The 16,114-nt window shown below is 55.1% G+C and overlaps 1 protein-coding gene across 3 annotated transcripts in view; it reads right to left on the reverse strand.

The window, feature by feature from the left end:
• PDE2A (phosphodiesterase 2A) overlaps positions 1 to 16,114 on the reverse strand; it is a 68,780-nt gene that overhangs the window by 14,286 nt on the left and 38,380 nt on the right. For all 3 annotated transcript variants that reach the window (XM_086340648.1, XM_086340647.1, XM_086340646.1), the window contains 7 exons: positions 8,102 to 8,211; positions 7,287 to 7,342; positions 2,008 to 2,067; positions 1,044 to 1,197; positions 761 to 813; positions 502 to 576; positions 358 to 399 (listed from right to left, as the gene is read on the reverse strand). In XM_086340648.1, coding sequence (XP_086196774.1) covers positions 358 to 399; positions 502 to 576; positions 761 to 813; positions 1,044 to 1,197; positions 2,008 to 2,067; positions 7,287 to 7,342; positions 8,102 to 8,211 — 550 coding nt within the window. The remainder of the gene's footprint in view (positions 1 to 357; positions 400 to 501; positions 577 to 760; positions 814 to 1,043; positions 1,198 to 2,007; positions 2,068 to 7,286; positions 7,343 to 8,101; positions 8,212 to 16,114) is intronic.

Raw genomic sequence — 16,114 nt, forward strand, 5'->3', positions numbered from 1 at the left:
TCCCCTATGAAGGACTTAAGGGTCTTCCCTAACTAGGAGAGAAAAAAGCAGAATCCAAGGATTCTCACTGATCCTAATGGATTCTAAGAGAGCCAAGCCCAGAGATACTTCAACAGAAGTGACCTGGCCCCAAGTAAACCTTTCTGTAGATTGTGAGTGATTTCTCTTAAGGGATCCTGATCATGAGAGGTTGTGATCTCTCATAACGTTTCTAAGTAGATCTGAAGGTCCAGATAATTCCATCAGATTCCAAGAGATTCTAGTAGATTCCAGTCTCAATGGGCAGATCCCAGGAATACCTGGTCCACTTTAACTGCTTCTGCAGACTCCAACACAGGGGACAGACACAGGACTCACCGGAAAGCTGATCTCTTCCTCCAGTACTTTATCTCCAATGACCTGATGGGCAGAACGACGTGGGCTGGTTAAAGGACAGACAAGGTTTTTCCTCTCAGAGACCCAGGTCCCTCTCCCTGCCCCACAGTGGCTCTGGGCCCTCACCTTGCAGGAGAGCTGGAGATTGTCCTCGGATACCAGCAGCAGGCAGCAGCGGGATGCCTGGGTCTCCTGTTGCAGCTGAGAGGGAGGGACACAGCGAGGGGCTGACCTCGCATCTGGGAGATCCCCACTCCCCACCCTTTGCCTTTCTGAGGCTCGCAGGTAAGTGGAGAAGAGAGGACATCTGAATCTGTACTGAGATGGAAGCTCAAGAGGACTTCCGTCCCGGGAGGAACACAGTGGTAGGGGCACAGGGACTCACATATTGGAGGACTTTGAGCTGCAGGGAAGATGCATCCAGGTCGTAGAGCTCCCCTGCGATGGCGGGGCAGGAGTCAGACAGATGGCCCACAGATTTCCCACAAGGGCGTGCACCCTCCAATTCCACCTCCCACCCAGTTCAGGATCTCTTCTTCAGTTGCTGTCCCAGCCAGCCCCCGGCCGCGCCCCAGCCGCAGGCCCCGCCCACCCAAGGACCTTCCCACCCGTGGCTCCGCCTTCACAGGTTCGCGCCCCGCCCCTCCCCGCAGCGGCCAGGTCCTCACCGCAAAGCTGCAGGATCTTTCGGTCTTGGTCTGTGTATGCGACCCCACCCTTCTGGTCTCCCGCCGCCTCCTCCGGAGGATTCTGGGTCGCTTCCGGGGCCACGCTGGACTCGCGCTGCTGCAAGGCCTGCACCCTTTTCAGGGCCACCAGGGTCTGGGGCGGGCGGAGCGGTCAGCAAGCCACACCCCCCACCTTTATCGCCCTCGCCACCTTGGGACTCTAGCCTTGGTTTGAGCTGTTCCCTCTGCCTGCGGTGCCATCGCCCTCCACCCCCACACTCCAGTGGGCTCCCTCTTTCCCCGGAGAGTCCCTCGGTCCATGATCAGATAAATACTGGGTTTGTCTCCACCCCTAGCCCCCAGACTCTTCCAAGGCAAGAACAGGGTCAGATTGCTCTGTCTCTAGAACCCATGGGGAGTCGTTGTCGTTGAGTTCTTGTTAAAGTCACAAAATCATAATCTCAAGGAAGAGCCTCAGTATCATTATGTAGATATTCCTTCTTCGGTTCAGTTGAGTCGCTCAGTCGTGTTCGACTCTCCCCAACCCCATGAACCACATCATGCCAGGCCTCCCTGTCCATCACCAACTCCCAGAGTTTACTCAAACTCATGTCCATTGAGTCGGTGATGCCATCCAACTATCTGATCCTCTGTCGTCCCCTTCTCCTGCCTTCAATTGTTCCCAGTATCAGGGTCTTTTCAAATGAGTCAGGTGGCAAAGTATCTGACTCGCCTAATATCACTAGTACTCTAAGTAGGTCAGTGCTATCCTTATCCTGATTCTCAGATGTAAAACTGTGGCTCAGAGAGCTTAAGTGACTTGCTCAAGGTCACATAGCCCAAAAGTGCGACCCTGGAACCCAGCTCTGTCCATCTCCCTGGCCAGATCATCTTCCCATCAGCTGTGATGAGGGTCTAAAGCAGCCCCCATCCCCCATCCTACCCCAGCCCTACCCCCACTTACATGCTTCTCCACGGCTTGCAGGCTCCACTCCTCATTGTCACTCAGCTGACCACAGTGCACCTGGAGGGGAGAGAGAGGGGAACCAGCTGTGACCTCCCCTAGCCTCTTGTCTCTACCAGAGCGCCCTCCCTATGCCTGACACACACCTGTCCCCACCAACACATACACACTCCAGTCTGTGGCCTCAATGATAAGTCCATCCTCGGAACAAGCAGATGGCTGGGAAATCCCCTCCTCCAGGAAGCTTTCAAGGGCTAATCCAAAGAAGTGGAACTTTTCTGATCTCTGACTTTTCAGCCACTGTCCCATCTATAGCACAAGCCAGGTATATAGTGAGGGACAGGGGGTGACCTTGGACCCCCTCTCCATCTCTCAGTCTATGGAGCTTTTCAGGCCCTGATGATAGAATCAGTATTATTAACTTCAGCCTCCCAGCTCCATCCTTTCTGAGTTGGGATTTGAGCCAACCCTAAGTCTGGGATAGGGGAAGAAGCCCACCATGTACAATACATCTGTTGTGCCTAAAGAACTCAGGAAAATGGATGGATAAAGGAAGGAATGAATGAATGGAGTGACAAGGTACTTTGCCTTGCATGTGATTCTCACCAGCCTGTAAGTCAAGCTTCCATCTTTCAGACAGAAGGCCCAGAAAGGTTGAGTGACTTGCCCAAGGTCACAGAGCAGAAAATGGCAAAGTTGGGATAGCACTGCCCATTCCCTCCCCTTCTCTGCCCACATCTTCCCCTCTCCAGATCCATCTTCATCACCCCACCCCTTGTCCTGTCCCTCTCCAACTTCTCTGTGTCAGCCACCTGGAGTCCCCTCCGCCCATCTTTCATCCTCTGTGAAGTCTCTTCTCCCACCTCTGCTTGGGTGCTTGGTGAAGAAAATGGTGGGGGCGGTGGTTTGCACTGCAGGCCCTGACAGCAAAGCTCCCCACCTGCGTCACCAGCTTCCGGACACCTACTCAGAGCTGCTCACCACCTGCGGGACTTCCCACAGTGCTTGCACTGGGGTCCCCTCCTTCATCCCCCCCACTACTCAGCAGCCCCTGCCTGCCTGCCTCTGTTCTAGGTCCCCTGCCAGGAGCAGATGGAGAGGAGGAGACCAGCAGGTTCTCAGGAAGCTCACAGCCTGGCTGGGGGGGTGGGGGGATGGAGGAGGGCGATATGATGGAGGGGGGTATAGAACTTCATACCTGGGGAAGAAGAGGGCAGACTGACTGGGTGGGAACTTAAAGGCTGTGGGAGCTCAGAGGGGGAGGGCACCTGGGGAGCTTCCAAAACTGGCACTGAAGTCTGGGAAGACAAGCAGAGCCCAGAGAGGATGCTGCAGGCAGGAGGCTGCTGGGTAGTAGGTGGTATGAGGAGCTGAGGACCCAGGCAGGGGGGCCGTCCGTGGTACAGGGGGAGAGCAAGGCTAAGGAATTGGACTTTAACTTGGTTGTACTGGGGATTCAGGGCAGACTTTAGCATCTGCAGACCATGGTCTACGAGGTAGGGAGAACTGGACAGAGCAATAGTCGAGGCAGGAAGACCCGGAAGAGGCCTGGGCCACCAATGGTGTGGAAGGTTAGGCTCCAGATGAGGCTCCATCTATGATTCCCATAAGACAGGTTGTTGAAAGGGGCTGGGAGCATGGCTCATTTGCATATGGTTTACAGAAACATGTTGGCATTTTACTATTAGTAGATGGGGGAGGACATCCTTCTTGTTCCTGCCACCTGGACTCATCTCTCAGAAAAAGGGAAGGTTGGGACCCCTCTAGGGCTGTGGGGTTGGCAAAATAGCCTGGTCCCAGGTCAGAGCTGGGAGGCTGAACGAGCCTCAGAGGGCTGGAGGGAAGGAAGGAATCATTGAGTCCTCTCCACCTGCTGGGCTTGCCCCTCCCTGCATGCCTCATGGGCTGCCTCCGCCCATCCCAGCCACCACGTGCACAAACACAGGGCACACTTTCATGGAGACCCTCAGTGCCCCCCAACACACACACACACACACACACACACTGTCCCATAGAGATATCAGGCATGTGCATACCTGCACACATACACAGTGCAAAGACATCCACACACTCACAGTGACTACCATGCACACGTGCGCATTCACACCTGTACACAGGATACTTGAGTTCACATACTGGAGAGCCATGCACACGCTTCTGCCCATCCCTGCCCCCTCCTGATAAGCAAACATAATCAGCACACACACACGCACGCACACACACACACACACACACACACGGCTCCTTGCCCACCAACAGAACGCACAATTGTACCTACTCTTGCTAACTAGGGGGCGGGTCTACGACCCAGTGGGAGCTCTCAGGAGTAGGGACCGGGGCGGCAGAGAAGGTTGAAAGCCCAGCAAAGGCCCACCCCCTCACCAAGTTCAACAGAGCTAAAGGACACCCCTTCCCCCAAGTAAGGAACTGGTACAGCTGGCACAGCTCAGAGAAAGAGTGGGCACAAATCACACATCAAATGCCAGAGACCAAAGGCTCCCTGCTCCTCAATGGGACTTATTATCCCAGAATCGAAGAGCAGAGCCAAAGACTCTGCAAAGAATCTGCAATCAAGTCACCCAAGCTGCGAGCTGCAGGAGCCCAGAGCTCTGCGCAGGACGGCATGTCCCTCAGAGAGCCCTCTGCTGACCCCATCTCTATCAGGCCCCAATATTCCTTGCAGGGCTCCCAGGTTTCCTTGCTGTCACTTGCCATCATTTGCAGTTCTCTCTTTGTTTTGCTCATTTGTTTAATGTCCGGTGCCCTCACCCCTCCAGACTGTGTAGTCTGTGAAGGCAGGGCCCGTCTGGTCTGTCTCAGTCACTACTGCTATGTTCGCATAGCACAGTGCCTGGCAGTGCTCAAGAAATATGCCTTCAATTGATGGATGGGTGAGTGGATGGATGGAGGGATGATGAATACAAGAGCAGAGACCCAGAGAGGGGAATGGGGCTTGTTAAGGGAGGAGCTGGTGAGTCAGCCCTCCCAAGTGATCTGCCCTGGGTACTCCCTTTACCCTCTAGAACCTTAGTCCTTGGGATCTGGCAGCAGTGGCGAGGTCTGGGGATGCCTATGCTGTCTCTCAGAGGATGTGAGATCCTGTGGCCCCAGGAGCATAGGGCAGGGAGGGGCATGGAGCAGCCGGACAGGATCAGCCAGACAGGATGTGTCAGACCTGTATGCTCTGGGGAGGGGATGTCCTGGAGAAGAACATTTCCACTTGAGTAGGAAGGGCCAGGCTTGGAGGAGAGGAAGATTGCAAATAATCCAAATACTTTTCAAGAGCTCCTCACTGCCCAGGGTGTTTGAGGAGGTGAGCAGACAGCAGTCAGGAACTCCTGGCAGCCACAGGTAGCATCCTGCTCACCAGCACGCACCCCACTCCTCAGCCTTGCTGTGTCACACTCTTCCCCTCCACACTCCATCACCCTGACTCGGCTCATGCTGGTCCTAGAATATCCTATCCCTTCTTCTCTGCCTGTTCCCCCTCCCGCCACGTCCCAAAGTCTCCACTGTGAGGCACCCCTTGGCCCTCCAGCATTATTTCATTTGGCCAGTAGTGGTCTGAGGGTGGCCCTGCCTTCCCCGGGACTGAGGTTCTAGAAGGCAGGAATGAGTCTGACTCCTCTCTCTGCCTCAGCACCTGTCCTGGGGCAGGCAGGGCCCAGAGCAGAGTTTTGCTTGGGTGCCATAAATTTAAGTGATCTGACCAATCCCCGTTGCCAACACACAGAGCCTTTCCTACCCCCAGGAGAAGGCTGAAGCCTGAACTCCTGGTCAGACATGAGCCACGGTGAACAGCGCTCACAGCAATCATCCTTCTTCCCGTCCACAAGACAACAACCTTCCAAGCATCTTGCCATTGTAGGAGCTGCTTCCTTACTAGCCCAGCCCTCACAGCCCCCGACACAGGAAGTCCTTCTAGGAACTTGGCACCCCAGACCCCTTTCCCTCAACAGAGGTGGGCGACCAAGCCATCGCCTCCCACGCCCCACCTCTGCACAGCGTGCCTAACCCAGGTCCTCCTCCAAGCGACCAGCTCTGGGACAGATGGGGACCAGAGGAGGGAAGCAAGCGGCGCTGAGAGCTGGGTGCCAACGGCAGATCCTTTCCCTGCGGGAACAGGAGCTGGGGGTGGCGGAGCAGCTTGCGGGAGAAACCAAGGGGGCCGCCTCCCCCTCCATCAGGCAGATGGGGCTCCGAGAAGATCAAGTCAAGTGTCCCTTCCTTCCTCTCCCCGTGGCCGCCCCCCGCGCCCATCGCCCTCCCCCGCCAGCAGCTCGGGAAAGGTCAGGCGCCTCGGAAACCTTTAATTTCGTTTTAATGAGCTCGGGAGGAGTCCCCCGGCGGGCGCTCCGAGACCGGCTCATTTATCTGTCCGCGCCCTTAACCGAGGCGGTGGTCCTCTCCGCGGAAGTCGATCCCTAATAACGGCGATTTGAGGGCGCTAACCCTTCGGTTCTAAGGACTGGACACAGATTTTGAGGGTGCACTTCCCCACGGACCCTCAAAACCTGTGTCCAGTCCTAAGAGATTGGAGGAAACACAGAGCCGGGACCCCGCAAAGCTCACCCAACCCCACAGGGGGAGCCGAAAGCGGGGAGCTCCGCGAGGGGGCAGCAGAGAGCAGGAGGGGCCCTGGCTCTGGGTGCCGCCGGCTCAACTCCCTCCACCCAGCAGCGACCCTCCTTCCAGCTGAGGCCCCCTCCCCTCCAGTCACCCGCCCCAGGAAGCCCGCCCTGTTGCTTGGCATCTGTCCCAGCCTCGGATGTGGGTCTGGCTGGGGCTGGACGCCTTCCCAGGCAGCCCTGCTCCGGGGGCCTCCTCTCCTCAAGCCTCCCAGCTCCAGTCACCCCCATCTCTGACTGGCTTTCCCACATTTCTCAGTCCGGTCGGTGGTGTCTGCACATCCCTCCTCAGTGTCACTCGGTCCTTTCCCACTTGGCTGCATGCATGGCCTCTTGGGACACTGCCCCCAACCCGTCTTGAAGGATGTCTTGGTCAGAGCTGTGTCAAGGCTCTACCAGGTAAGAGTCCAGATGGGGCTCGCACATCCCTCCACAAGTTGCTGATGGGCAGGCAGCTTCATCCTGCCCATTCAAGGTAGGGCAGAGGGCTCCTCCCAGACTCCTCCCAGACCTGCGTTTCCCCCATCTCCACCCCAACTTGCTGTTCAACACACACATACACACACACACACACACCCCAGCTCCGTCCAGTGCTCCCCCCCTTTCTTCCTCCCCTATTCTCTTCCCCATCCCACCCACAACTGCTCTTACCAAGATGACAGCTGCCACAGCCCCGGCCTCCTTGTCCACCAGCGGTATGACCAGCACTGAGGGGGAGAGGGCAATGAGGTGGTCCCGTGGGGCCAGTGAGGCTCAGAGGTACTGAGCCAGGACCCAGGGAGGGAGACGAAGACACAGACAGGGAGAGGCTGGGACAGAGACACAGAGAGACCCAGAGACCCAGAGAGACAGAGAGATGGGTCCTGAGGCAGTGACAAAAATGACCACAGCAACAACCCCTGCGTAGAAGGAAACCCCCGCTCTTGGCAACCTTCTCATGATCCTCCCAGCAACCCTGGGATGGAGGGAGGCAGGTTAAGGCTGAGCACCCCTATTTTACAGATGGGAAACTGAGGTCCAGAAAGGGGAAGTGACTTGCCCAAGATCACACAGCAAGTCAGGTCTCCTGACTCCCAGTCTTGTGCACTTTCCACCTCGAGACAGAGGACAGAGACCTAGAGAGACTGAGACACGAAGCAGAGAGACATGCGGACAGGGGGCATGGAGAGGAAAAGAAAGAAAAACAGAGAGTGACAGAGAGCGTGACAACTTCAGCCCATCTAACCACCAGCACAAGCAACACCCCCTCAAGGCAGGTTCTGTTGTTCCCATTTTACAGATCAGGAAACTGAGGCTCAGAGAGGTTAGTAGCACAATAGGGAGAGAATTAGATGATGGGTTTGCTGGAAACACAGAGCAAGAGAAAGAAGGAGACAGAGAGATGGAGACAGGGATAGAAGACAGGTATGGTCTGGGGAGCAGGGGCCACAGTCCCTCCCTGCCCCTGCCCAGCTCCCAGCCCTTACCTTGGGTGTCAGGAGCCAGTGGAGCCACCAGCCTTGCCAAGGGCTTCCCAGGCAGGTCTGAGGGGCCCAGTCCATTGCAGCCCAGCCGCTTCCGGGAGATCACAGCCTCTCTGAAAAGAGGATACGATTCTACCTCTCAGTCTCTGGGCTTCCCAGGTGGTGCTAATGGTAAAGAATTCGCCTGCCAAGCAGGGAACACAAGAGATGAGGGTTCAACCCCTGGGTTGGGAAGATCCCATGGAGAAGGCCCTGCAACCCACTCCAGTATTCTCGGCTGGAGAATCCCATGGACAGAGGGGCCTGGAGGGCTATGGTCCATAGGGTTGCAAAGCATCGGACACTACTGAAGCGACTTAGCATGCACACTCAGTCTCTGGATCAAAGAGGAACAGGCCCCAGCCTGGGGACACACAGCGGGCTGGACCCTGCACATCTGTGAGAGTCTGGACAAGCTGAGCTGCTGCACGGTGGATATGACGAAGGCAAAAATCAGAGTCTCAGGAGAAAAGGGAACCCTCCTGCACTGTTGGTGGGAATGTAAATTGATACAGCCACTATGGAAGACGGTATGGAGATTCCTTAAAAAACCACAAACAAAACCACCACATGACCCAGCAATCCCACTCCTGGGCATATACCCTGAGGAAAGCAAAACTGAAAAGACACATGTACCCCACTGTTCATTGCAGCACTATTTACAATAGCTAGAACATGAAAGCAACCTAGATGTCCGTTGACAGATGAATGGACAAAAAAGTTGTGGTTCATATACACAATGGAATATTACTCAGCCATAAAAAGGAACACATTTGAGTCAGTTCTAATGTGGTGGATGAAAGTAGAGGCTATGATACAGAGTGAAGTAAGTCAGAAAGAGAAAGATAAATATTATATACTAACACATATATATGGAATCTAGAAAGATGGTAGTGAAGAATTCATTTGCAGGGCAGCAATGGAGAAACAGACATAGAGGACAGACTTATGCGCACGGGGAGAGGGGAGGAGGGTGAGATGTATGCAGAGAGTAACACGGAAACTAACATTACCGTATGCAAAACAGAGAGCCAATGGGAATTTGTTGTATGTTTCAGGAAACTCAAACAGAGGCTCTGTATCAACCTAGAGGGGTGGGGTGGGGAGGGAGATGGGGAGGAGGTTCAAGAGGGAGGGGACATATGTATACCTATGGCTAATTCATATTGAGGTCTGGCAGAAAACAACAAAATTCTGTAAAGCAATTATCCTTCAATTAAAAAAAAAAAAAAAAACCCAGAGTCTCAGACCCTGACTCTGCCCTCCCCATGCAGAGGAGCAAGCAGCTACAGTCTGGCCTCTGGTGCCTCCTGCTGGTAGATATGGGAAAGGGTACAGCACAAATCCCACAGAGCAAGTAAAAGCCAGGGCTCAGAGCTAGGCTGTCTCGGTTAAAGCCTACCATAGCTACCACTTGATTTGGGGCAAGTGACCTAACCTCTCTGAGCTTTCCAGGGAGATCTGGGGTGGAGAGTAGAAATCGAAACATCAGAATCTACAGAAAATCATCTGGAGCAACTTTTGGTGCTAAGCACAGGAGGGGGACTCCAGAAGTTAATTACGCATCCCTATGTGCATATTCCGGAGAAGGCAATGGCACCCCACTCCAGTACTCTTGCCTGGAAAATCCCATGGATGAGGAGCCTGGAAGGCTGCAGTCCATGGGGTCGATGAGGGTCAGACACTTTCACTTTTCACTTTCATGCATTGGAGAAGGAAATGGCAACCCACTCCAGTGTTCTTGCCTGGAGAATCCCAGGGACGGGGGAGCCTGGTGGGCTGCCATCTATGGGGTCGCACAGAGCCGGACACGACTGAAATGACTTAGCAGCATGTGCATATTTGGAGAAGTCAATGGCACCCCACTCCAGTACTCTTGCCTGGAAAATCCCATGGATGGAGGAGCCTGGAAGGCTGCAGTCCATGGGGTCGATAAGAGTTGGACATGACTGAGCAACTTCACTTTCACTTTTCACTTTCATGCACTGGAGAAGGAAATGGCACTCCAGTGTTCTTGCCTGGAGAATCCCAGGGACGGGGGAGCCTGGTGGGCTGCTGTCTCTGGGGTCACACAGAATCCGACACGACTGAAGCGACTTAGCAGCAGCAGCAGCATGTACATATTAAAAAGCAGAGACATTACTTTGCCAACAAAGGTCTGTCTAGTCAAAGCTATGGTTTTCCAGTAGTCATGTATGGATGTGAGAGTTGGACTATAAAGAAAGCTGAGCGCCGAAGAATTTATGCTTTTGAACTATGGTGTTGGAGAAGACTCTTGAGAGTCCCTTGGACTGCAAGGAGATCCAACCAGTCCATCCTAAAGGAGATCAGTCCTGGGTGTTTATTGGAAGGACTGATGTTGAAGCTGAAACTCCAATACTTTGGCCACCTGATGCGAAGAGCTGACTCATTGGAAAAGACCCTGATGCTGGGAAAGATTGAGGGCAGGAGGAGAAAGGGACGACAGAGGATGAGATGGTTGGATGGCATCACCAACTCGATGGACATGAGTTTGAGTAAACTCTGGGGGTTGGTGATGGACAGGAAGGCCTGGCATGCTGCACTGCATGGGGTTGCCAAGAGTCGGACATGACTGAGCAACTGAACTGAACTGATGTGCCCACGAAGTCCAGTCAACCTACATAGATGAATTCCCAATGATCCCATAGATTAAATACCATTGTATTTTCCATTTTTCAGGTGGAGAAACTAGTGTGCTGAGAGGTTAAGTAACTTGTCCAAAGTCCCACAGCTAGCAAGAGGTAGAGCCTGGACTCGAACCCAGGCATTTGGCACCAGAGCCCATACTGCTAACCAGCACGCTTGAGTCTTCCTAAAGACCGGAGGGGACTGAGGCTCCAATGGGGACTGATGTGAATGTCAAGGAGGCATAGGGCATCGGTGTGATGGGGGCAGGGGTGGGAACTGAGACCGGGTAGCCTGTGGTAGGAAGAACGAGCTTCTCTCTGCCTTCACCACACATTCCCACCCCCACCCCCCAGCCTCTGGCTCTTCCTGCTTAATAAAGCGCCTGAGTTTTCACCAAATGTCACTCCCTGATGATTAATTGTCCTGGGTTCTTCATCCCTCATGCTGCCTCCACTTAATTGTGTTTGTAGGAACTGCCTGGCCTGGAGAGAAGAGACGATTGCAGGGCTGGGACTCTGATGTGTGCATGTGGAGTCACTCATGGGAGCCCAGCAAAGGTCAGGTGAGGAAACGAGAGGGGTAGTCTGCGAGTCCTCAGATCAGGTCACAGCAGCTAGAGAAATTAAGGACCAAAGAGACTGAATGCCTCAATCAGGGTTATGCAACATTCTGAATCCAACCCATTCACTCCTGGTTCCTTGGTTCACATTCTACGATGACCGCTGGTGTCTCCCACCTTCCAGCCCTCACACCTGGACTTTAGGTTTCTGGAGGGCCTGATTCCAGTTTTGAGCTGTCCAACTGTGCCAGTCACCCCAGGAAGGAACAGGGATCTAGGGTGGCAGGAGGCAATGGCAGCCACGTTTCCAAGTGACTAAGTTGATAAAGGCTGGGGCTTCGTGGAAACAGGAATTGGCCTTGTTGACCCTCAGCCAGACCCCTTGTAGCGGACCCCACCCAATCACTTGGCCTCAGGTAAGCTAGTTATCGGTCAGCCACCAGGTGGCGCTGGTCCCTGCACTGCTGGTCAGTAAGCGCTGCCGCTTCATCTCAAGGACCCCTGACTCCTCTCTTCCCAACCCCCAGACTGTGGGCTGCCCTGGCTTCTCTCCTCCTACCTCCCCACCCTGCCCTCAAGCCAGGACCCTGATGAAGGAATTGCCCCGAGCTTTTCTTCTCTTCTGCACAAGACTCCCCTTCTGTGCTCATGGTCTCATGACTCTCCAGCCCCCAATCTCTTAAGCTCCAGGACTCAAAGTCCGGCTGAAGGCCTGCCCTGGGTGCCCCTGAAATAGTCAGACATCCCCCCAGTCCTGATTGGAACTTATTCTCTCCACCGCTTCCCCGGAAGTAGCACAACCATCCACCAGGTCCCCTGCAGCTTATCCTCAAACTGTCCTGGATGTCTCCCTCTTCTCACCTCCGCATCCAATGGGTGATTCACTGCCCCTGCATCCCCACGGCTCTCCCCTGCTCTCCATTCCCAAGCCACTGCCCAGCTCAAATAGACACCTCTCCCCTAGACCTGCAGCAGCCTCTCTCCTCGCCTCCTGCCTCCTGTCAGGTCCCTTAAATCCAGCCAGAGTCAGGGCAGATGTCCTAACTATGGGGACATTCTGCTTAAAGCCATTCCACAGAGTATTTGTTTATTTCACAGAGTCCCTCTGGGTCAAGTTTGGTACCGAGCACCAAGAGAAGAAGAGGAGTCATGGTGTCGTCCAGCAAATGAAGTACAGACTCAGGCCTGAGAGCAGAGATAGGAGCCCTGACAAAGGAAGGAAGAGCAGGCCCCCGCTGACCCAGGTGCAGGACAGAAGTGGGATCAGAGAAGGAGAAGGCTTCCTGGAGGAGGAGATGCCTGAGTTGAGGCTTAGAGGACACACAGACGTTATCAAGGCAGACAGGAAAGGAAGTGCAGGTGGAGAGAACTGCATGGCAAAGGCTCAGAGGAAAGAAAGAATGTGTGTCCACCGGCCTGGTGGCTGCAGAGAGTCACAACCCTGAGAAACTAGGCTTGATCCTGAGGACATTGGGAGCCCAGAGACTTGAACAGGACAACGTGAAGGTCAGGTTCAATTTCAGGCTGATCATGCTGGCTGCTGAGTAAAACTCTCACTAGAGAGGGAGAATCTGAGAGACAGAAACTGGGTCTCGGTGAGGGCCTGCAGTCTCAGAGGTCCCTGGAACAGCAAAAGGGAGGCTGCGCTGGGGCAGGTCAGCCTTGACTGGGTCCAGATCTTCCACCAGGCACTGGGCCTTCCAAGGATATTCCACCCTCAGGAGTCCCCCCCCACACCTTGGAACTTTGCTCTGTAACCCACCCTCTCCTGGCCGGCCACATCCCAGAGCCCTGGGCAGGGCTGTGCCAGGCCATGCCCACCTCAACCCACCCTGCTATGAGCCCTTTTCTGCTGCCTCACCCTTTCCAGAACTGCTGACCCCCTAGAGGTTTCAAAGATGCTGAAAGTGGGTAGGGGACTCCAAGGCTGTGTCTCCTCCACCCAGTCAGGGCTGGGGCTTCATCTACTGCTCACATCCCCTCCTCATGTCTGCCTGCTTGCCTGCCTGCTAAGTCACTCAGTCATGTCCGACTCTCTGAGACCCTATGGATTATAGCCAGCCAGCCTCCTCTACCCATGGGATTCTCCAGGCAAGAATACTGCAGTGGGTTGCCGTGCCCTCCTCCAGGGGATTTTTCTGACCCAGGGATCCAACCCGTGTCTACTGCGGCTCTTGCATTGCAGGCGGATTCTTTACCGCTGAGCCACCGGGGAAGCCCCCCATCCCCTATGACGTCCCCTCAACTCAGCACCCCAACCCTGCCTCCTCTCCCCTCCTGACTGCCTCCTCCAACCAGGATGATGTTGGAGGGGAGGGAACGCCACAGCCCCAGGGCCAGCTGTCCAGATTGAAGGCTAATGACTCAGCCCTGGTGCCTGGGTGGTCATGGGCTGCCCCAGTGAAGATAAAGACAGATGGACACAGAGTCAGGAGAGGAACGGGCGTGGACTTTATGACGGTTCCGTCCCTTTAACAACTATTTGCTTAGCGGAGGGTAGAGGAAAAGGCTCTCTGTCAGTGGGGTCAATGGCCTGGAAAGAGCACCAGGCCCTCTTCCACTCCTCTGAGCCCCTTCTTAGGTCAGGCCGCCCTCCCCTGACAGAGCCCCCCACCTCCAGGGGCCTCATCTTCACTCTCATCTTTCATCCCTCTTGGAGACAAATTATGATTCAGGCCAAGACCCCAACCCTCCTTTCTGTCTCCCTCTCCCTCCCCCAGAAAGTGAGACTCCACAGAGATGGAACAGACTGTTCTCTGTGTCCCTTGAGATCAATCAGAGGGACAGACGGAGTCTGCAGTGAGTGGGGACCCAGTCAACTCTGAGGAAGAAATGTCTCTCAGGGTTGGGCCCCTGGGCCCCCCCCAGATGGTGGCAGAGGGAGACAGCCAGCTGGGACTGGGGTGGGCGGTGTCTCCGCTTTAGTCAGAAAGGCTTTCACTGTACTCAGCAGGGAGTAATCAGAGGCTTTAAGATGGCAGGAGACACAATGAGGAGAGGACTGAAATAGGCTGATTGAGATAGAGGCGGGGCACAGAGAAGAGAGAGGAGAAGGCTTCCAGGAAGCCTCTCACCCAGGCAGCCCTCCAGGATTCTCCCTCCCCAGCCCTGAAGCACCCCCCCTGCAGCCTCAGGATTCCGAGCGGCAGCCCTCAGACGTCACAGTGCCCCAGCTTATCAGCGCGCAGAAGCATGGACTGAGGCCCGGGGAGACAGCAAGAGCTTGTGACGGCAGCCATGCTGTCCTGGCTCCCAGCCCAGGGTTCTTCTCGTGGACAGACCCAGCCCCTAGGGAGGCTTCCAAGGCCCAGACACCTTTTTTTGAAAACTGAATCCTCCTTAGTGCTGGGGGTCTATGGAGTAGGCTTCCTAGCAGCCCTCAGGCTGGGCCCTGGCAGAGAAGGGAAATGGGCTGGTCAGGGTGGAGATGGTACATGGAAGGACTTCACGGGGGAGGAGACAGCACGGCAAGCACAAGGAGGCAGGGAGCCCAGGACGCACGAGGGGATGAAACGGCATCTGTGAGCCCGCGGAGGGGTGCAGGGCATCACGGGAAGGGCTGGGTAGCTGGTGGGGCCGCCTCACTCCCCCCTGGCCCATCTCCACCCTGCCTCCCCACACCACTCTGGGCCCTTATCTGTCTTTATGATCCGTCTTCACTTCACACCTGCTGCTGTTTGCCAGCCCTGCCGGCCCTCCATGGTTTCCTGGAGGAACACCCCCTCCACTGGGCATGGCCAGCACTCAGGCTCCACCTTGGGCTGGGGCTGGTGCCTGGTCTCCCGACGGCGCACCAGAGGGCCCTTCAGAGAGCCACAGAGGGCACCTTCAGAAGGGAAGGTAGAAGGGAAGTAATTTTCTCAAAGTCACCCAATGAGTAAATACGTTGGGACTTGGGGGTGGGGGGCAATCAGCAATCATTAACCTCCTACTGTGTGCTGGCCCTAGGCTAAGCCCTGGCATCTATGATCTCAGTAAGCCCATAGGCAGGGCCCACTGTTATCTTCATTCTGTAGGTGAGAAAACAGGTTTGGAAGGGGCCCCATTGAGGCAGGGATGGGGCAGGGCTAGAATCCAGGCCTGTCTGATTCCCATTTGAGTGCCCTTGCCCTTGCCTCTTCCAAAAACCTCTGTCTCTCAGTCCAAGCCGAGGAGGTGGGCTCACCACTACACAGTGAGTGGTTGAGTGGGCAGAGCACAGATTTCAAAAGAGGGGACTGGCCTGAACCTTCATCCCTATACTTGCTGGTGGGACGCCCCACCAGCCTCACCAGCCTTGTCTCCTCGGCCTCCTAGGATTTCTGAGCCTCGTGTCCCAGCAGTCTTCCCCCCTCCACTCAACTCTGGGCTAACTGCATTGGAACATTTACTTTTAATTGCTTTTTTTTTTTTAGTACCTTTTCCAAAGGCATTACTGAATCTGAAGTGGCCGGAGGTGGGGCTACTGAAAGGGCTTCTGATGCTGCAGAGGATCTGAGCCCCTCAAAGATGCCTGGACTGCAGCCCCCCCGCCCCACTCCAGCTTACACAGGCTCAGAAGGAGCAGTGCAGACCCTGAAGGATGCTCCCCTCTTGCTGTCTGAGTCTACGATCCAGCATCCCTCTCTCAGGAGAGCCTTCCCAGGCTGCCTTGAGGAAACTTACTGGATTGGATAACCTCACATTAAATAAAGTTCTTGAGGATTAGGGGTAGGGGTACAGGCTCAGAGGAGAAGAGGGGACATTATAGCATTTTTTCCCTTAAGATTCTGAAGACCTCCCAAGCCTAT

The sequence above is a fragment of the Bos grunniens genome, chromosome 15, assembly GCF_055505025.1.
Source record: "Bos grunniens cultivar Pamir isolate PY7600 chromosome 15, Bosgru_T2T1.0, whole genome shotgun sequence".
Classification (NCBI taxonomy): Eukaryota; Metazoa; Chordata; class Mammalia; order Artiodactyla; family Bovidae; genus Bos; species Bos grunniens.